This window comes from Cynocephalus volans, chromosome X (genome assembly GCF_027409185.1).
Source record: "Cynocephalus volans isolate mCynVol1 chromosome X, mCynVol1.pri, whole genome shotgun sequence".
NCBI lineage: Eukaryota > Metazoa > Chordata > Mammalia > Dermoptera > Cynocephalidae > Cynocephalus > Cynocephalus volans.
Genome location: NC_084478.1, coordinates 114,227,485 through 114,248,502, shown reverse-complemented (window position 1 = coordinate 114,248,502; position 21,018 = coordinate 114,227,485). Strand labels below are relative to the sequence as shown.

General features: G+C 46.1%; 4 protein-coding genes across 4 annotated transcripts; 2 read left to right on the top strand and 2 right to left on the bottom strand.

The window, feature by feature from the left end:
* The first annotated feature begins 3,905 nt into the window (after window positions 1-3,905).
* On the top strand, window positions 3,906-4,337 carry LOC134368246 (histone H2B-like). The gene has a single exon (XM_063084792.1). The coding sequence runs from the start codon at window positions 3,906-3,908 to the stop codon at window positions 4,335-4,337; it is 432 nt and encodes a 143-aa protein (XP_062940862.1).
* A 4,673-nt stretch (window positions 4,338-9,010) lies between these two features.
* LOC134367522 (thymosin beta-15A) lies at window positions 9,011-10,121 on the bottom strand. Its single transcript, XM_063084263.1, has 2 exons — window positions 10,022-10,121; window positions 9,011-9,048 (listed from the first exon to the last, which is right to left on the bottom strand). The coding sequence occupies exons 1-2, from the start codon at window positions 10,119-10,121 to the stop codon at window positions 9,011-9,013; spliced, it is 138 nt and encodes a 45-aa protein (XP_062940333.1).
* A 3,847-nt stretch (window positions 10,122-13,968) lies between these two features.
* Window positions 13,969-14,428, bottom strand: LOC134368245 (histone H2A-Bbd type 2/3-like). Its single transcript, XM_063084791.1, has 2 exons — window positions 14,384-14,428; window positions 13,969-14,265 (listed from the first exon to the last, which is right to left on the bottom strand). Exons 1-2 carry the CDS (start codon window positions 14,426-14,428, stop codon window positions 13,969-13,971), a joined length of 342 nt encoding a protein of 113 aa, XP_062940861.1.
* Window positions 14,429-19,896: 5,468 nt separating this feature from the next.
* Window positions 19,897-20,328, top strand: LOC134368244 (histone H2B-like). The gene has a single exon (XM_063084790.1). It carries the CDS (start codon window positions 19,897-19,899, stop codon window positions 20,326-20,328), a length of 432 nt encoding a protein of 143 aa, XP_062940860.1.
* The last annotated feature ends 690 nt before the right edge of the window (window positions 20,329-21,018 follow it).

Below are 21,018 nucleotides of genomic sequence, written 5' to 3'. Positions count from 1 at the left end.
ATGGCCGAGTACATGTTCTATGTGCATAAATATACATCAGGTGGATAAAACACATTCTCTAATTTCCGGGTTCATATTATCGCATTACTCCATTTCGTCAAGCAAGCTTGGTAGGTGCTTTATTTCTAAGTCCTTGTTACGTTTCGGCCACTTGCTTACAGGTGGCTGCAAATGTCTATATTTGGTGGTGACCTTCGCTACTCCTTATTGTCATTCAGTCAAGTGTTGACTTAAATAGTTTGAAGCTACCCTACCCAGTATAGGTCATCTTAAATTTATAATACCTCCCACATGAATTGAACATTTTATCCCAGGGGGACTATCTTTATCCTCAAGAAATCTCCGTTGACTTCAAGTCTATTTTTGCAATATGATATAGCTATGACAGCTTTCTTCAGCAAAGACCTGACTTAACGCTTATTCCACCATTAAAAAAAAAATTGGTGGGTTATTTTCTCTTCTTAATATTTTTTCTAGCTACGTTGGTACTCGTAATGTGTTATTTAAGCAGTAAAGGCACTTCCCGTAGCTTGTCTACGTAGTAAACCACACCACTGGATCCTAGATGTTCACTCAGTAAGTGCCCGTTTTCCTCACGTCCCTCCTGAAGTGAGTAATCAGATGCACTTGATTCCACTTAGGATCTTGTACCTCAAACCCCACTTTTCTTCTCTCTTTCTCAAATTTCATTAATATCGCTAGAGTGAGCAGGACCAAAGCCATGTTGGGACCTAAAACCACATGGGCTGTAAAAGAATGTAAAAGGACACAGTTTTTCCTTGGTAAGCATTTATCGGGGTTCCCTCCTTTCCCACAGTTATGTGATCTGTTGAACCGTGGTTATGGGGCAAGATGACAGTATTTACGTGGATGTAAAGTTGTTTTCCAGTCGGCCTGTGGCTGCAGACTTGCACGTACTTTTCAGACCCTGGGAAACCAAGGAAGACATCAGTAAAGCTATGGTGATTCCACTCTTCCAGCAGGACTCTGAGAAAACAGCAATGGCAAGAGGAGAATCCAGACAGAGTCTTGTTGAGAACAGGGACACAGGTCTGGGGGATGAGGCCATGATCTCCTTGATCCCATAGATGGAGGCCACTTTCTCCATTCTAGATGGCTAGTGCCACCTCTTCTGTAACAAACCAGGCTGGGGAAGAGGTCCCCACTGCCCAGGGCTGAGAGTTTCATGCTGCTATCCCAGAGGGTCCAGAGGGCAGAGCAATGATTAAAGAGGACTGTTTTCAATCCCTTAAATCTAATGGAATTAGCCCTACTATGGTGCAAACCTGCTTAGGGCCCATAAACTCTAGTTTTCTTCTGATTTCCCACATTTGGAATGGTAATGTCTATTCTATGCCTGTCCCGCTACTGTTTTTGGAAACTGGTAATTTGCTGTCTGTTTTCGCAGGTTCAGGGATAAGGATAAATTCTGCCTCAGCATCAGTCACAACTGGAGTCTCACCCGTAGCAGATATATAAGATTTGTAGATGAGATTTTGGACTTAAAGTTGAACTGCAATGGGTTAAGATTTGGGGGCTGTAGGGAAGGTGTGAATGTATTTTTCATGGAAGTACATTAATTTTTTGGAGGGGCAGAAAGCTTAATATTCTTTATTGAATTGTACCCTCTCAAAATTCTTGTGTTGACCTTGTGACCCCCCAGTACTTCAGGAGGTGACCCTATTTTGGAGATAGTCTCTATAGAGGTAACTGTGTTTAAAGTGAAGTCGTGAGGGTCGGTCCTAACCCAATATGACTGGTGTGCTTATGAAGAGGGGCTATTTGGCATCCAGAACTGTGAGATGATAAATATATATTTTTTAAGTCACCGAGACTCTCGAATTTATTTACGACAGCTTTAGAAACTAATATAATATCTGTAAATCAACATGATTAAAAGCATAAAACCATTCAAACAAAACAACAAACAGCAGTCAAGGACTCAGACCTATTTAATGACACAATTCCCCTCAACTGCAAGTCCAAACATTTCAGGAGGCTTCTAATTGGTTCAGCCTGGGACACCTCATCCAACAGGTCCCTCCCATCATCCCCATTGCACATAGACGCAAAACATGATGTTTTACCTTTCTAAAAAAAAAAAAATGTATATATATTTCCACACACATTATATTGCCTGGCAATGAACAGAATTGGTAAAATCTGAATGAATTAAACTAGTAACTTCAGTTTCTAAAGAAGGTGGATTAGATATTGTTTCTTGACATTTTTGACTCAGTTATTTCTCTCCTGTGTTTCAGTCCTCAAATATATATCCACAGTCACACACACACACACACACACACACACACACATAGTATTTATACACACACACACAAACACACATATACACATACACATATACATATGTGTCTGTATACATGTAAAAATGAATATATATGTGTGTACATACAAATATATACATATACATATATATATATATATATATTTATATTTATATATACATTTGTTTTTTTTTAAATTTCTGGCCGGTGCTGGAATCCTCAAACTCATGGAGAATAAATAACGAACTGTAAGCATCCATATGGGGAACATAGTAGGAGCAGGACAAACATCCTGCATCAAACGTTTTTCGGCATTCTCAGTATTATGGAGTACATACAGAAACACAAAGGAGGACCCAACCGATCACAGAAATAACTAAGGAGAAAATTTCAAGAAGCAATACCTATCCCTAGGCTTTCTAGAAACTGAAGTTACTATTTTAACTCGTTCAGTTTTATCCAGTTATGTTCCTCTCCAGTCTATAATCTTTGGGTTTAGAAAGCACAAACCTTCATGACTTGCATTTATGCATAATAGGGATGATGGAAGGTCCAATCAGAGCAGCTCAAGCCCCAGTCTGTTCTCAGTCAGGCAATGAGGAACCTGTAGCCACGGAGTCATAGCCACCGGCTCACCATGGAACCGGGTTTCCCAAGAGAGCCAATCAAAATTTTCCTGGACTCTTCAGCCTTGGAGTTGAGGTGGAAGCAGCTCCTGATGGAATGGGTGTGATTCTTTGCCTGAGGGCTCATTTACTGTGATTTGTACTATATGGTTGTTTATTGTCTTTTCTTTCTTTCTTTCTTTCTTTCTTTCTTTCTTTCTTTCTTTTCTTTCTTTCTTTCTGTGACAAGTTCCTTGATGACCTCCATTTCTCTAATTCTTCTTCATTCTGTACTGGTTCCGTATTTGGGGTTCATTTTTCCACAAATACATTTAAGGAATAAATTTTCTCGAACTGTCCGATTTTTGAAAAGCACGTGATTTTAAACTATTTCTTGACTGTCTCTTACCTTTTGGGTGACTTACTGCAAAATTAGACCAATACCTTTTTTCTCTTTCAATCAAGGGCTGTTCTATGTATTCAGCAATGCTAGAATGTAGGGTACTTTTTCGGATCTAAGTATCATTAGGAGTGTGACTACAAACCTGGTAAATGCTGAATTTTCTTATGTAGGTCTAAATACCCCAGTTGTGTTTGATTTCACTCTTTACAAACGGTAGTTTTTTACTCCGTTATCCTGATTCATTGAGGGTTTCGATCAGAACCGGAGGCGGGAGGTGGACCGACACATCTCCACGTCCAGGAGCCCTCTGCTGGCCGTGCCACAGCCTTCCTGTGTGGGTTCTCTTGCTGTGAATTTCTGTATGGGACCAGACAGGCAGCTTGCAGGGCTCCAGACGCTCACTGTGATTGGTGGAGGGACCGCCAGCAGGAGGACCGTGCAGTCCCAGCGCACTCCGCTAGGCTCACTCACGCGCTCCCTGTGTGCCCTGACACCCAGTCAGAAGTCGAGGTCACGCATGACGTGAGGCAAGGCAGCGACTATAAAAAGGGCTCCCCGCCTGGCAGCAGCGCCATCGTCGGTGCCTCCTAGCTCTTGGGGGTTGCCTGAGGGATGGCGGAGCCTGCCTCTGCCCCGTCTCCGGAGGAAGGTGTCAGCACCCAGGCGCCTGAGAAGGGCGCTCCGACGGCCCTGAAACAGAAGAAGCCCAGGCGCCATCGCCGCCGCAGCCGCCGTCACACCCGCTGCCGCCGCGGCCGCCGCGGCGAGGACAGTTTCGCCACCTATTTCCCCAGGGTTCTGAAGCTGGTCCACGACGGCCTCAGCCTGTCCCAGCAGGCCGTGAACGTCATGGACTCGTGCATTAGCGACCTCTTCGAGCGCCTCGCCGAAGAGGCCGGCCGCCTGGCCCGTTACAACCAGCGCTGCACCCTCACCTCACAGGACATCCAGGCCGCCGTGCACCTGCTGCTGACCGGGGAGCTCCGCAAGCATGCCGTGACCGAGGGCACCAGGGCTGTGCTCAGGTTCACCATGAGCACATGAGCCGCCTCCTGCTCGCGGGCACGGCCCCCCAAAGGCTCTTTTCAGAGCCGCCTCAGATGACCCGAAAGACCTGTAACCACTTAATTTATCGTGCTATTTGTGGCTTCCTCAAAATCCGAGTAAATTTTCTGTTCTTCTGTTGCTTTTTGTTCTGTGTGACCTAAAATAATTTTCTAGAGTTTTCCGTCAGTACTGATCTCCTACATATCCTCTAAGGAAAAGTGATTTTAAGAAATCAACACGATTAGGAAATGATGACTGCGCTATGGGTGTTTGTGGTTTCCGTTTGGAAATTCAGAAATCAAGTAGAAACATCAGCAAAGCACCAAAATGACGTTGGGAATTGTAGACAGGGAACAAAATGGGACTGACACAGATGAAATGTCTGTGGGACAAGGGACGACTGGGTTTGAGGACTAGAAGGGAACAGAACGTATGACTACTTTCTTCAGTAGTTGATGGACGAAAATGTGGCACCTCCTGGTGCGGTTTGCAGAGAAAACCAACTGAAGGGAAGAGTCAGCGCTTACGTAATTGACAAACTGTTGATATTCATTACATATAGAAATTATAATTTTGCTATGTTGGATTAAATAAAATATATTATTAAAACTTTAAAATAAATAACACATCCTAAGCATCTATATGCGGAATAGAGTATTAACAGGACGATAACACTCCAGTCAACCTTTTTTTCCGCATTAACTTTATTACTTAGCCCATTAGAAACACACGTGAGGAAACAAAACACAGCATAGAAAAAATTAAATCCAAGAGTTCCACAACAGTACTTATTCCTAGGCTTTCTAGAAACTGAAGTCACTACTTTACTAGTAACTAGCAACTAGTTCCTAGCAGCTAGTTACTACGAACTGGTGACTAGCGCTCCTGGACGTCAAGGGACCTGGCTGCCCATCCCCTACATCCAGTCCTTATTTAAAACCCTCAATGAATCTGGAACAAAAAGTGGAAAAGCCCAGGTTTTCATAGTGAAAACTAACCGATAGGGGATATTTTAAAATATGCAACCTGTGTAAAGTGTAAAATAAATCTATTCAAAACTCTTAGATGCTGAAAAGGAGAGCACATTTTAGAACTGGTGACTACATATTAGAGCTCCTGTGTAAAAAAAAAAAACTTTTTCTAAATGCTTTCAAATTTACTTTTCAATGAAAACTCCTAACAGAGGAAAAGGGAATCGATTATGTGGCAATGTTTTAAAATCAAAAGATTCTGTGGTAATTTAATTCAATCACAGGACTTCCATACACTTGTGCACATATAAATTACAGAAATCGATCCAATTATATGATATACAAACTCGAGCGTTATGTATAATAAAAACAATGAAGGACAGTTATATTAGTGTTGACAATGTGGTTCACAGTAAAGAATGCTGGGAAGCCAGCAGCAAGCCACCTGCCACCTGCCAGAAAACTACCCACTGCAGGGAGAGGAGCAAATGGGAACAAGGAGGTCAAGGGGTACAAATCAGGAATTGGGCCAATGAATACGTCTGGAGATCCAAAGTACAGCAGGACGACTATTGTTAATAATGTTGTGTTTGATTCTGAAACTTTACCAAGACAGTAGATTTTAGATTCTCTTAGCATACAAGGGTAGAAGGTGATGAAGATGGTCATTTGTTTGACTGTAGTAATCTCTTCACTATGTATATGCGTACGAGCCAGAGCCATCGTGTCGTACACTTTAACTATAAGGAAGAAAGAAATAAAAAAAGGAAGACTAATACACATTGGCAGCACGCCCCCTGACCCCTGCCCTCAAACTGCCACGGGCACACCTTCGGAGGGCTCCAGGATTTACGGGCCGACTGGGGTGGCTCTGAAAACAGCCTTCGGGGGCGATGCTCGGGGGCGGGAGGCAGCTCAGGTGCTCATGGGGAACCTGAGCTTGGCCTTGGTGACCTCGGACATGGCGTGCTTGGCGACTGTGCCAGCATTGTGCTAAGCACTTGACGGGGAGTACCTCAACTACTTTTCACCACATCCCCTTGAAGGAAACAGTGTTATCATCTCCATTTCCATGGATGAAGAAACTGAACCACAATAGATTGTCACTTGCCCGAGATCATACCGGTTGAAACTTCCCAAGGCAAGGATCAAACATATTCCTATGCATTTGAGAGACGAAGGGCAAGATATTTTTCTCAGGTGTGAATATGCGATGGTTACATTCTAGGGCATTCCTAAAACTCACTTGCCTGTGCAGTTTCTTGAGAATTTTAAGTGATGACACTAAATGAGGTTTTTGACCCTTTGCAAAGATGAAGTCGTCGTGACATACGATTTGGCTGATTTTTGTCTTTGGATTAACTTGCAGCATATATATTATGGCTTTCCAGCTTTTTGCCATTTTCTGTTCTTTGCAATTAAGGACATGTCGGCCTATGTACACTGACAGGATACAGGTGTCAAAGCATGGACCAGGTATTTTCAAAAGATGTAGACATGCATAAGAAAATCCACTTAACTCCAGGCTTTTCTTTTTTCCCGTAAATGTAACTGCTACAAGAAGACCTTCGGATGGTTGGTTTTGCAAATAATAAATGGATTCAGGGCTCTGAAACCTCAATCCCGGATGCTTGGGAAAAAAACCTCCCTCTGCTTGGAAAGACAAGTGAACCTAGTCACTCACTACAAGATTAGGCCCATGTGATTTACTTGAGAAATGCAGGGCAAAACTACTTCCAGTGAGCAATCGTTCTTCCCGTCTTATTTCTGTAGGAGCGTTCACTTAGAAACTATGTGACTTCCCCTCCCACCACATACCTCTCACTTGCTCCCACTCAGTTTATCATTTACACTGCCCTGGGAGGAATCAATCCTTTAAAAAAAAAAATGACGGTTACCAGGTGCAACTAAAAACTGGGAGTTTTCGTCCCATCCCCAGCTCACCTGACATGCTTTCCTTTAGGCATCTGAAATGGGCCTAATCTTGAGCTGGATTAGTGTGCTAATGCACACGTTACTGAGTCTGTCGTGGACGTACAGCATCTTTATCAAGCTGCAAATGGCAAACTGAAAGGAGAGCAAATGGGCTGGATGACAGAATCGGGATCCAGGGACCTGATAATGGCTAAACTTGTGTCCGTCCGTCTAAAGTGCAACCGTTATGGGTCCCCATCTGTGTAACTTGGGTCCAAATGCTCTGAAAAGGTCAGCTGGAGAAGACTTGGACGTATGGGGGCAGGAAAACAACAGCTGACTTCAAATACTGGAGGATGGATTAACCACGCTGTATGGGTCTCCAGCATGCTCTCCTAGGATTATGGCATAGAAGTTACAGGCAGGCAGGGAAGCGTGTAAGCAGCATGTCAGTGTAAGGGACTGAGTAACTCTACTGGGCAATTGCTTCAGGCAGATGGTAAGGTAGTGATGACCAACATGGTGACCTCCAGGGCTCAAATCTTCTGGTTACCCTAAGCTCTGAGATTGTGTCACCTCAACCACACTTTACCTTAGTTGACCCACCTGCTGTTTTGCTTGTGGAAATTTGTGCTAGAGCAGAGAAAACACCTTCCACTTTCTGTAACCCCAGTGAGTATTTAAGGATGTGAGCCCCTAGAAAGAGGGAGGTAAGATAATAGTTGAGGTTGCAAATAGGTATGGACGGTATAATCCCTTATGGTGGGAAGATACCTATAGTAATAGATCACAGAGGGGCCCAGCCCTTGTAGCCTCATTTAACCTTAATGACTTCCTAAAAAGTCTATCTCCAGGTAGAGTCGCATTGAGGGGTAGACCTTCAAAATATGAATTTGGTGTGGTGGGGGTGGGGGAACACCATACGGTCCACAGCACTTATGCTCACCATGAAACCAAAAATGCTTGCTTCAGGAGACAGTAAATTCTGTTCAGTAGAAGAACCAGATCAGAGGTTCAGTGTTACAGGTCATCAGTGGGCATCAGATATCTGAGTTGACGCTCAACTGAAGATGTGATGTGCTCAGTACAGTGCGTGTTAACAAGTGCCTCCCGCGCCCTTTCCATCCAACCCCAAGCTTAGGTGCCCCCTCCCATTCAGTCGGAAAACACTTTCCAGAAGGCAAGACAGCCCAGCTTGAATTTCAGTTCTTATTCAGCTTGAGTGGGTCACTTCAGACCCTGTGTTTGTCTTTCTTCACTCTGAGATAAGGGGCTTAGTCCACTGCTGAAGAGGTTTTCCTTCAACCGTTTTGTTTGGCGAAAAAGGGTACCCTTGTGTACTTTTCCTTCCTTAGAAGAAATGAAGTCGAGAGCCGCCAGATAATGACTGTATTTATTATTTCATTACTACATTGGAAATAAAAACAAACTGTGAGAAGTTGCAGAAGCATGCAACTTCATGAAGATAATGAAGCAATGGAGGCACCCATTGCAGAAGGTTAAACCTGGCTTATCCTGCTGGGGGTGAAAGGGCTACACACACAAGGGTCAACACTGGTGAGATTATTCGCAACATCTGCCATCTGGAATTTACACACCAACGGCAAGTTTGAAAGCACACTTCAGGAAACTTTGGTTCCACCTGACCTTTTAGCCAGGGAATAGAAATGAGAGGACAGCAGAAGATGCCTAAAATCGCTACAAACACAACGGTTTGCAAAAAACAAGCATAAAACCAAGGCTCTCGGGCAATGTTGAAATTTCCTCTTGGGAGGAGATCCCGTTTTACGATGTCTGAGCACACTGTTTCTCCTGCTGGATCGCTGAGGGGAAAAACAAAACAAAACAAAAAAAATATATATCACTAAGAGTATTTTCCTAAGATTTAATTCAGTTTCTTACAAAACAGCTTTAGGTAAGTCATGGAAGGCTGCCATACATGCTTTTAATTGAGAATGCTAAGGCACTAACCACAAATGCTCACAGCGGGGTGCATGTGTGCACGTGTGTGCATGTTTACCACTCGAACATTCATTAGAATCTACTTCAATTGCAGTTTTTTTGGTTTTTGCTTTCATTCGAGAGGCAGATTTGTGTTGTTGACAGTTTTTCGATAGATTATTTGAGACCGAGGAGGAAGTGAAGCATTTTGCTCACGTTTATCTCTGACGATACCATTTGGAAGTTATACACTTTGAGATAATTTTCACTAATTTCGGAACTCTCAAATAACGCACACATGACAGAAAATGCCCCTCAGCTGTTGTGAATATGCTTGGAGTTTCTCCAGCTGTCTGTTACTCTGGAGGGCAAAACTGATCCCTTAAGTCTGGGAGCCTCAAGTGCACCCAAGATCGAAACTCGTTCTGCATCCCTATCTTGTCATCAGATTGGAGAAGGCCCAGACCGCAGAGCTGGCATGGTTCTTTAGGCATGAGATAATGGACTCAAATTTCTAGATGCAGAAAAATGCCAAATAACTAAAAGTAGACAGAAGTAAGGTTTTTCTAGTGCTAAGTCCAATGTTTAAGATTGGTTTCAATGTGTGTTTTAGTAATTTTCCAACAGGGAAGTGGTTTTTACTTCCCCATTACTACTAGGGCCTATCATGTGCGAACCATTTATATAATCCAAAGAAGGAGACAACTCTTTGATAGTTGTCATGGCTGCATAAAATAAAATGGTACTCTAATAATTACTTCCTCGATAGTAAAAATTACTAGAAGATAGGTTTATTCACTGAAGATACCAACTTTCACCATTGTCTGTCTCAGCTAGAAACCCTCCATGACTTACTTTCCTTTGAGGGAAGAGTATTTTTTTCCTCGGTATGAGTTTTCTTCAGTTTTGACTTGTCAAACTTCTCCACCTCCGACAAGTCTGGCTTATCACTCATCTTGACTAAAAGAAAGACCGAAAACAATTTCTTTTAAGAAACTTCCCTGGCAGAACTATCGTCAGACAAAGTAGTAACAGTCATAAATGTTCAAACGTAATAGTCATGTATATTTTACCTACTGATCTTCCACAGGAAAACACCAGCGCATCTTAGAAGAATTCTATTTTCATTACTTTGAAATTCACTTCAATACCCCTATTCTGATAAGCAGAAAATGCCCTTAGATCAGGATACACTAGAAACCAAGACGCTCTAGAAACCCGGAGCCAACATGTCCGACTCTTTTAAAATCACAGCAAAGGTACAATGGAGGTAAGAGAAGCACAGGAACAATTAGGGGTCGAAGAATATAATAAAAACTTGGTTCAACCAGTCAATGATTTTCTAATAGATCACAGCACTATCTAAGAATCTTCGCTGTCTGTTCAATTACCGGGGGGTGGGGGGGGGTGGGGTGGCGACGGCATTTTTCTTGGAGGATGGGGAGCAGCACACAAAAAGGGGTGGCCAAAGTTGTACTAATTTCTTTCCATTTTAAATGCCCCCAAACAGTAGATTAAGGTGCTGCAATAAGAGAGGGGAGAGGATTTAATCCGGTCGTAACTGGTTACTCGTCCTATACTAGCCCCTTGTGGCAGCGGTTTGTAAACACTGTAAGAAGGGGCAGCTAATTAGGATCAGACTCACGACTTCAGCAGAATGGGATACGCTAAATACACAGTCTTATTTCACCACGTTTTCTCTGTCAAGGGCGAGGCAAGGAGACAAGGCTCAGAAGAGTCTTGCTGTGGACCTGATGAAATGCCTTGCGGCGGCCTCTGAACATTCTAGGTTCGTCCAGAACAAAGAATAAGAGACCCCAGAAACCGGAAGGCGGAGCTCTCCTGCGCATGTCTGTTCCCACCCTGGTGGGGCGAGACACGTCTAGCGACCAGAGTAGAACAGAGACGCCCCCAAGCGGCCAGTAGTTTCAAACACGTCCCCTCCATTCAGTTGACCTTACCCTATGACCCTCCCGTGCCAAGCGCTCAGAAGCCAACCTCAAAGCTGGGGAAACCGGGACAAACAAATAACAGGGCCGGGCGCACAGGCCACTTTGACAGGAGCATCTTGCTTTCATTGGAAAATAACTGTCATCCTGGTCGGGCGCCCAGCCGAAGGGCCACGGGAGGGGAGGGAGCGAGGGGCCAGGCCCAGAGGGCCCATTCCGGGCGAGCCCTCAACTCCGCTTCGTCCTCGAAGCCTCCGACCTGCACTTCTTCCGCGGACCGGCCGGCCGCTTTGGGGGTCCGCCCCTCGGGCCTTCCAGGGCCCGACCCCCAGGAGGGCTCGGCATCTCGCACAGGAGGCGCGCCGAGGGCAGACAAAGGCACGAGTCTCGCCCCGCGGCGCTGACGGGAAAAGCCAACCCCAATCCGGGCCCCTAGGGCTCCCGAAGGCGCGACAGCCCCGCCACGGAGTCCCTGCGTGCTCCCGTCCCCATCGTCCTCTGGCCCCAGCGGGACCGCACCACCTCACCTGAGGGCTTGAAGACGCCTGAAGGATGCCCCTGGGGTGGAGAGAGCTGCTCACTGCCTTCGTGGTGTGCGTTCCCGCGCAGAAACCCGCACTTACAAGGCCCGGAGCAGGCCCCGCCCGCCCCCGCCCCCACCCCTATCATTGGCCGAGGTGTCCGGGTGAAAGGACGAGTCGACACCAGTTGATGACCCACCGGAGAGGGCTCGTTTATTAGGCGGCACACAAACATATACATAGGGTTTTTAGGGAAAGCTGATTGGCTTAAGATACAGTCCCTACTTAGCATACCGCATGGGGCTTGGGGGGTGAGCTGATTGGTGTACGATTCGCGCCGGTAGGAAGGAGAATACGGAAGGAAAGGGCAACCAGCGCCATGATGGGGTGTGGCCGAGAAGGACTTATGTGATCAGGGTGTGATCCCTTGGGGCATTTGGGTTCTTACACCGGGCCTCATTTCCCAGCCCCTACCTCCGCTTTAGCCTTGCAGGCCCGTTCCCCCATGTCTTCCCTCTACTTAGGACCTCACCCCAGGAACAGGGGCTTCATGATGTCCTAGCCGACCTCACCTTCCCAGACCCCATCACGGCCCTCTCTGATTGGCTCAGGGACCGCGGGCTCACATTCCTTGCCTCTCCCACTGCTTTAGGCCCGAGGGTCCTTATTCCTTTCATCCCGAGTACACTCACTCCTCCAAGATAATAGGGGCCTCTACCAGAAGCAGGCACATTTTGCCCAGTTACCTTTGAAGGTCTGGAACTCTGAGATCCAAGCCAGATGAGCTGTAGTCAAGCTCGCACAACTGTTTATAGCCATCGGACCCTAAGTAGGCCATGATGACCAAACAGTGGTATGGAAGCGTTGCTCAGCGCTGTCTGTTCTAATCCTTGCCCGGGTCATGGAGGAGGTGAGCGTGGGTGGTTCAGAGTCATTCACTCCCACAGCTGGACGTCTCTACGACAATGAGGCTCTCCTGGGCCAAAGCCACATTTTCAACTTTCTCAGCCACTGAACAAGAGAACAGTCACTTGATAATAACCACAGGAGAATCTACTAAGGCTATCCGTCTTTATATCTCCAATCCCTAGCACTTTGTTTGGCCCACAAGTGACCCTCGATGTAGACATGTCCGTAGATTAAAGTAACATAATAAATGCGTGATTTAGAGTCAGAAATTAACCCTGATATCTGTGTATAGTCGATTTTCAGTACAGGTTCCAAGACCATTCAGTGGGGGAAAAGAATAATCCCTGTCACAAATGGTGCTGTGACAACTGGATATCCACATGCAAAAGAGTGAACTTGGACTTCTATCTCACACCATGTATAAAAATTCATTCAAAATGGATGACAGATCTAAGGGCTGACACTCAAAAACTCTTAGAAAAATCACATCAAGGTACACCTCCATGACCAGGCCCTGGCAAGCATCACTCTCCTGTCGCAGGAAGAGGCGGACAGCCTGAGTGAGGGCCAGCTCCTCCATGGCCGGTGGAAGAGCGCCTGCTGGAAGCGTCCTACCGCCAGCTGGCAACAGGCCACATAGACAGCCACTCCTGGGCGCAGCCCCGGGACACCTGCCACGGTCCTGTCGCCCTGGTGATACGCAGAGAGCGGCATCTGAGGCGGGGCCTGGCCTGACCGCGCTGTTGCTAGGCTACAGCTTGCGTATCCCGGTAGCTAAGGGCGTCTCCCAGCCTCTCCCTCTGAACAAGGCCAAAACTAAACTCTTGACCCCCTGTGACCCCAGTTCCGCCTTTGGGGATTTCTGCATTGTTCCCACCCATCAATCACTCCTCTCTCTGGCAGTCAACGTCCCTGCCCCACTTGAGCCCTTGACTTGAGCTCCCATGCCACCTGAGGCTCCGTCCCCCTCCATAACATAACCCCTTTTGACATTCATCCTACCAGGACACCTCAGTCTTGGCCTTGAGCTCCACCCCAATGAACACCATCGTTCCGGTGACTAGCTCAGGGTCCACGTGGGAGCCTCCTGTGCCCCCGCCCCAGACAGCACCTCCCACACGGGGACACCAACCCCCATTGTCACCACGAGAGTCTGCTCCCCTGTGCCCTCCCTGTTCCCTGACCCTCGCCACTCCCTGCCCGTCCGTCCAACATTGGGTGTCTCACACCCCACTCTGACACAAAATTTATAGAGCAAGCCTGTGGGTACTTTCAAACACTTTAATGACACAAGGCGCCGAAGGCACAAGACAGGCCAGGGCTGTCCCGGCTGGCTGTGACGGAAGGGGCTGGCGCCGGGCTAGCAGGAGTAGACGGAGGATCGGTGGGCTGGTGAGGCCCCCTGGGTGCCAGGCGTCCACAGCTAGGCTGGGGCCACCTGGGAGATGGTTGTAGTCACGAAGAAGCCACTGAGCAGCGCGTTGCTGTGCACGGCCACGTCCAACAGCTCCAAGGTGATGCATCTCCTGCTGCTCCTCCGGGCCTCGTCGCTCGCCAGCTCCAAGACCTTGGCCGTCACGTACTCGACGATGGCACCTAGAAAGACCGGCGCACACGAACTCTGGCACTGGGCGTAGTGGCCCTCCCGCAGGAGGCGCTCCGTGTGGCTCACGGAGAATGTCAGCTCGGCTCGGTGGGCGCGAGAGCGGCAGCACGGCACCTATTGAGACCGGACGACCGTGGACGGCTCGTCCTCCTGCTCGGCATGCCGGGCCTTGGAGACGACCGATCAATCTGCGAGGTCTGGCTCGACTGGATGCCTCTCAAGATGTCGGTACTTGGCCCGTACTCCGTAACCTAGCTACCGCGACCCGGCCCCTCATTGGTCCGGAACAGGCTCGTGGCCGCGCACACTGGTGACGTCACTGCCCTCCAGTTGACCCCGAGGGAGCGGGCCTGGGCCTACAAACGGCCGGCCAGGGCAGGTGCAAGGCACCCGCACGCTCTCGCCCCTGGGCCCTCCCTCTGTGGCAGCGCTCGCCTTCTGTAGGACCCGAGCATCGCAGGCAAGATAAAGAAAGAGGGGTGGGGGACGGGTACGACATGGTGTCAAGTACATTCGTGATGTCGTGGAACAATCACAACCGTCTGCTTCCAAAGCATTTTCACCACCCCGCCAAGAAACCCCTGTACCCGTTAAGCACTCACTCCCCATGCTCGTCGTCCCCCCACCCCCGAGCACACACATACACACGCTCCCAATAAATAGCTCTTGGCAACCACTTATCTGCTTTCTGTCGACAGAGGTTTCCCCCATGTGGAGCTCTCCCTCCCATGGAACTCAACGCATGGCCTTCTGTGTCTGGCGGCTTTCACATAGTGTAATGTTTTCCTCATGGTACATCTACGTGGTAGCGTGAATCGGTACTTGCTTCCTTCCTTTTCACAGCTGAATAATAATCCATGGTATGGATGGACGACATTTAGTTTATCTATTTGTCCATTGATGGGCATTTGGGTTGTTTCCCCCTTTTGGCTATTGAGAATAGGGCACCTCTGAACGTTCATGTAGGAATCTTTGTTTGAACACCTGTTTCCATTTTCGAGAGACTACATCTAGTGCTATCCCTCCCTCTTCCAGGTCAGTGCTTCAGGGTCCATTAGCTGTCTCTTCGGTCCCTGCAGATCTTCCAGAGGCCCCACCCAGACCACAGGGCTGCTAAGAATGTTCCCACACACGTCTCCTTGTGTTCAGGCCACTAGGTAGTGTACCCAGCAATGGAACTGCTGCTGTCAGCAGTGTGTGCATCCTGCGCATTAATTAGTATTGCCAGATTGCTCTCCAAGATGGTCAGACCAATTTGTCCTCCTAATACCAGAGTGTGAGTCCCCACTAGTCACCAACATTTGATGCGGTCTGACCTTTTTAATTCTCACTGCTCCGACGGTGTGAAATAGTATGTCACTGTGGTTGTAGTAGGCATTTTCCAGGAGACTTGAGCGAGGTGGCACCTCTCCAATCGTGCTTCTTGTTGTTCTTTGTGATCGTTTGTGCTTGGTCTTCTGTAAAATGCCTGATCAAGGCTTCCTTCTTTTTAATCTTTTTAATCAGCACGTGGGCCATAAAATCCTCTCTCAGTAGCACTCACACATGCCCCACAAATTTTATTCTCACGCATCAATAAATATTTTTCAGTCCCTGTAATGATTTGTCCTTTGGCCCATTATTTCTTTAGAGTGATTTGTGTCATCCCAAACATTTGGTTTTGACAACATGGTTTGTCATTGATTCTTAAATGTACTGTAGTCAGAGAATGTGATATGTATTTGATACTTCTGGAATCTTGCTTGATGGCCGAGTACATGTTCTATGTGCATAAATATACATCAGGTGGATAAAACACATTCTCTAATTTCCGGGTTCATATTATCGCATTACTCCATTTCGTCAAGCAAGCTTGGTAGGTGTTTTATTTCTAAGTCCTTGTTACGTTTCGGCCACTTGCTTACAGGTGGCTGCAAATGTCTATATTTGGTGGTGACCTTCGCTACTCCTTATTGTCATTCAGTCAAGTGTTGACTTAAATAGTTTGAAGCTACCCTACCCAGTATAGGTCATCTTAAATTTATAATACCTCCCACATGAATTGAACATTTTATCCCAGGGGGACTATCTTTATCCTCAAGGAATCTCCGTTGACTTCAAGTCTATTTTTGCAATATGATATAGCTATGACAGCTTTCTTCAGCAAAGACCTGACTTAACGCTTATTCCACCATTAAAAAAAAAATTGGTGGGTTATTTTCTCTTCTTAATATTTTTTCTAGCTACGTTGGTACTCGTAATGTGTTATTTAAGCAGTAAAGGCACTTCCCGTAGCTTGTCTACGTAGTAAACCACACCACTGGATCCTAGATGTTCACTCAGTAAGTGCCCTTTTTCCTCACGCCCCTCCTGAAGTGAGTAATCAGATGCACTTGATTCCACTTAGGATCTTGAACCTCAAACCCCACTTTTCTTCTCTCTTTCTCAAATTTCATTAATATCGCTAGAGTGAGCAGGACCAAAGCCATGTTGGGACCTAAAACCACATGGGCTGTAAAAGAATGTAAAAGGACACAGTTTTTCCTTGGTAAGCATTTATTGGGGTTCCCTCCTTTCCCACAGTTATGTGATCTGTTGAACTGTGGTTATGGGGCAAGATGACAGTATTTACGTGGATGTAAAGTTGTTTTCCAGTCGGCCTGTGGCTGCAGACTTGCACGTACTTTTCAGACCCTGGGAAACCAAGGAAGACATCAGTAAAGCTATGGTGATTCCACTCTTCCAGCAGGACTCTGAGAAAACAGCAATGGCAAGAGGAGAATCCAGACAGAGTCTTTTTGAGAACAGGGACACAGGTCTGGGGGATGAGGCCATCATCTCCTTGATCCCATAGATGGAGGCCGCTTTCTCCATTCTAGATGGCTAGTGCCACCTCTTCTGTAACAAACCAGGCTGGGGAAGAGGTCCCCACTGCCCAGGGCTGAGAGTTTCATGCTGCTATCCCAGAGGGTCCAGAGGGCAGAGCAATGATTAAAGAGGACTGTTTTCAATCCCTTAAATCTAATGGAATTAGCCCTACTATGGTGCAAACCTGCTTAGGGCCCATAAACTCTAGTTTTCTTCTGATTTCTCACATTTGGAATGGTAATGTCTATTCTATGCCTGTCCCGCTACTGTTTTTGGAAACTGGTAATTTGCTGTCTGTTTTCGCAGGTTCAGGGATAAGGATAAATTCTGCCTCAGCATCAGTCACAACTGGAGTCTCACCCGTAGCAGATATATAAGATTTGTAGATGAGATTTTGGACTTAAAGTTGAACTGCAATGGGTTAAGATTTGGGGGCTGTAGGGAAGGTGTGAATGTATTTTTCATGGAAGTACATTAATTTTTTGGAGGGGCAGAAAGCTTAATATTCTTTATTGAATTGTACCCTCTCAAAATTCTTGTGTTGACCTTGTGACCCCCCAGTACTTCAGGAGGTGACCCTATTTTGGAGATAGTCTCTATAGAGGTAACTGTGTTTAAAGTGAAGTCGTGAGGGTCGGTCCTAACCCAATATGACTGGTGTGCTTATGAAGAGGGGCTATTTGGCATCCAGAACTGTGAGATGATAAATATATATTTTTTAAGTCACCGAGACTCTCAAATTTATTTACGACAGCTTTAGAAACTAATATAATATCTGTAAATCAACATGATTAAAAGCATAAAACCATTCAAACAAAACAACAAACAGCAGTCAAGGACTCAGACCTATTTAATGACACAATTCCCCTCAACTGCAAGTCCAAACATTTCAGGAGGCTTCTAATTGGTTCAGCCTGGGACACCTCATCCAACAGGTCCCTCCCATCATCCCCATTGCACATAGACGCAAAACATGAGGTTTTACCTTTCTAAAAAAAAAAAATGTATATATATTTCCACACACATTATATTGCCTGGCAATGAACAGAATTGGTAAAATCTGAATGAATTAAACTAGTAACTTCAGTTTCTAAAGAAGGTGGATTAGATATTGTTTCTTGACATTTTTGACTCAGTTATTTCTCTCCTGTGTTTCAGTCCTCAAATATATATCCACAGTCACACACACACACACACACACACACACACATAGTATTTATACACACACACACAAACACACATATACACATACACATATACATATGTGTCTGTATACATGTAAAAATGAATATATATGTGTGTACATACAAATATATACATATACATATATATATATATATATATATTTATATTTATATATACATGTGTTTTTTTTTTAATTTCTGGCCGGTGCTGGAATCCTCAAACTCATGGAGAATAAATAACGAACTGTAAGCATCCATATGGGGAACATAGTAGGAGCAGGACAAACATCCTGCATCAAACGTTTTTCGGCATTCTCAGTATTATGGAGTACATACAGAAACACAAAGGAGGACCCAACCGATCACAGAAATAACTAAGGAGAAAATTTCAAGAAGCAATACCTATCCCTAGGCTTTCTAGAAACTGAAGTTACTATTTTAACTCGTTCAGTTTTATCCAGTTATGTTCCTCTCCAGTCTATAATCTTTGGGTTTAGAAAGCACAAACCTTCATGACTTGCATTTATGCATAATAGGGATGATGGAAGGTCCAATCAGAGCAGCTCAAGCCCCAGTCTGTTCTCAGTCAGGCAATGAGGAACCTGTAGCCACGGAGTCATAGCCACCGGCTCACCATGGAACCGGGTTTCCCAAGAGAGCCAATCAAAATTTTCCTGGACTCTTCAGCCTTGGAGTTGAGGTGGAAGCAGCTCCTGATGGAATGGGTGTGATTCTTTGCCTGAGGGCTCATTTACTGTGAATTGTACTATATGGTTGTTTATTGTCTTTTCTTTCTTTCTTTCTTTCTTTCTTTCTTTCTTTCTTTCTTTCTTTCTTTCTTTCTTTCTTTCTTTCTTTCTTTCTTTCTTTCTTTCTTTCTTTCTTTCTTTCTTTCTCTCTCTCTTTCTTTCTTTCTTTCTTTCTTTTCTTTCTTTCTTTCTGTGACAAGTTCCTTGATGACCTCCATTTCTCTAATTCTTCTTCATTCTGTACTGGTTCCGTATTTGGGGTTCATTTTTCCACAAATACATTTAAGGAATAAATTTTCTCGAACTGTCCGATTTTTGAAAAGCACGTGATTTTAAACTATTTCTTGACTGTCTCTTACCTTTTGGGTGACTTACTGCAAAATTAGACCAATACCTTTTTTCTCTTTCAATCAAGGGCTGTTCTATGTATTCAGCAATGCTAGAATGTAGGGTACTTTTTCGGATCTAAGTATCATTAGGAGTGTGACTACAAACCTGGTAAATGCTGAATTTTCTTATGTAGGTCTAAATACCCCAGTTGTGTTTGATTTCACTCTTTACAAACGGTAGTTTTTTACTCCGTTATCCTGATTCATTGAGGGTTTCAATCAGAACCGGAGGCGGGAGGTGGACCGACACATCTCCACGTCCAGGAGCCCTCTGCTGGCCGTGCCACAGCCTTCCTGTGTGGGTTCTCTTGCTGTGAATTTCTGTATGGGACCAGACAGGCAGCTTGCAGGGCTCCAGACGCTCACTGTGATTGGTGGAGGGACCGCCAGCAGGAGGACCGTGCAGTCCCAGCGCACTCCGCTAGGCTCACTCACGCGCTCCCTGTGTGCCCTGACACCCAGTCAGAAGTCGAGGTCACGCATGACGTGAGGCAAGGCAGCGACTATAAAAAGGGCTCCCCGCCTGGCAGCAGCGCCATCGTCGGTGCCTCCTAGCTCTTGGGGGTTGCCTGAGGGATGGCGGAGCCTGCCTCTGCCCCGTCTCCGGAGGAAGGTGTCAGCACCCAGGCGCCTGAGAAGGGCGCTCCGACGGCCCTGAAACAGAAGAAGCCCAGGCGCCATCGCCGCCGCAGCCGCCGTCACACCCGCTGCCGCCGCGGCCGCCGCGGCGAGGACAGTTTCGCCACCTATTTCCCCAGGGTTCTGAAGCTGGTCCACGACGGCCTCAGCCTGTCCCAGCAGGCCGTGAACGTCATGGACTCGTGCATTAGCGACCTCTTCGAGCGCCTCGCCGAAGAGGCCGGCCGCCTGGCCCGTTACAACCAGCGCTGCACCCTCACCTCACAGGACATCCAGGCCGCCGTGCACCTGCTGCTGACCGGGGAGCTCCGCAAGCATGCCGTGACCGAGGGCACCAGGGCTGTGCTCAGGTTCACCATGAGCACATGAGCCGCCTCCTGCTCGCGGGCACGGCCCCCCAAAGGCTCTTTTCAGAGCCGCCTCAGATGACCCGAAAGACCTGTAACCACTTAATTTATCGTGCTATTTGTGGCTTCCTCAAAATCCGAGTAAATTTTCTGTTCTTCTGTTGCTTTTTGTTCTGTGTGACCTAAAATAATTTTCTAAAGTTTTCCGTGAGTACTGATCTCCTACATATCCTCTAAGGAAAAGTGATTTTAAGAAATCAACACGATTAGGAAATGATGACTGCGCTATGGGTGTTTGTGGTTTCCGTTTGGAAATTCAGAAATCAAGTAGAAACATCAGCAAAGCACCAAAATGACGTTGGGAATTGTAGACAGGGAACAAAATGGGACTGACACAGATGAAATGTCTGTGGGACAAGGGACGACTGGGTTTGAGGACTAGAAGGGAACAGAACGCATGACTACTTTCTTCAGTAGTTGATGGACGAAAATGTGGCACCTCCTGGTGCGGTTTGCAGAGAAAACCAACTGAAGGGAAGAGTCAGCGCTTACGTAATTGACAAACTGTTGATATTCATTACATATAGAAATTATAATTTTGCTATGTTGGATTAAATAAAATATATTATTAAAACTTTAAAATAAATAACACATCCTAAGCATCTATATGCGGAATAGAGTATTAACAGGACGATAACACTCCAGTCAACCT

Coding starts and splice junctions, on each gene's coding strand:
- LOC134368245 (XM_063084791.1), bottom strand. CDS start 14,428: ATGAGGGGCCGGGTCGCGGTAGCTAGGTTACGGAGTACGGGCCAA. Junction 14,266..14,383: donor GGTTACGGAGTACGGGCCAA/GTACCGACATCT, acceptor CGGTCTCAATAG/GTGCCGTGCTGCCGCTCTCG.
- LOC134368244 (XM_063084790.1), top strand. CDS start 19,897: ATGGCGGAGCCTGCCTCTGCCCCGTCTCCGGAGGAAGGTGTCAGCACC.
- LOC134367522 (XM_063084263.1), bottom strand. CDS start 10,121: ATGAGTGATAAGCCAGACTTGTCGGAGGTGGAGAAGTTTGACAAGTCA. Junction 9,049..10,021: donor TACTCTTCCCTCAAAGGAAA/GTAAGTCATGGA, acceptor TTTTCCCCTCAG/CGATCCAGCAGGAGAAACAG.
- LOC134368246 (XM_063084792.1), top strand. CDS start 3,906: ATGGCGGAGCCTGCCTCTGCCCCGTCTCCGGAGGAAGGTGTCAGCACC.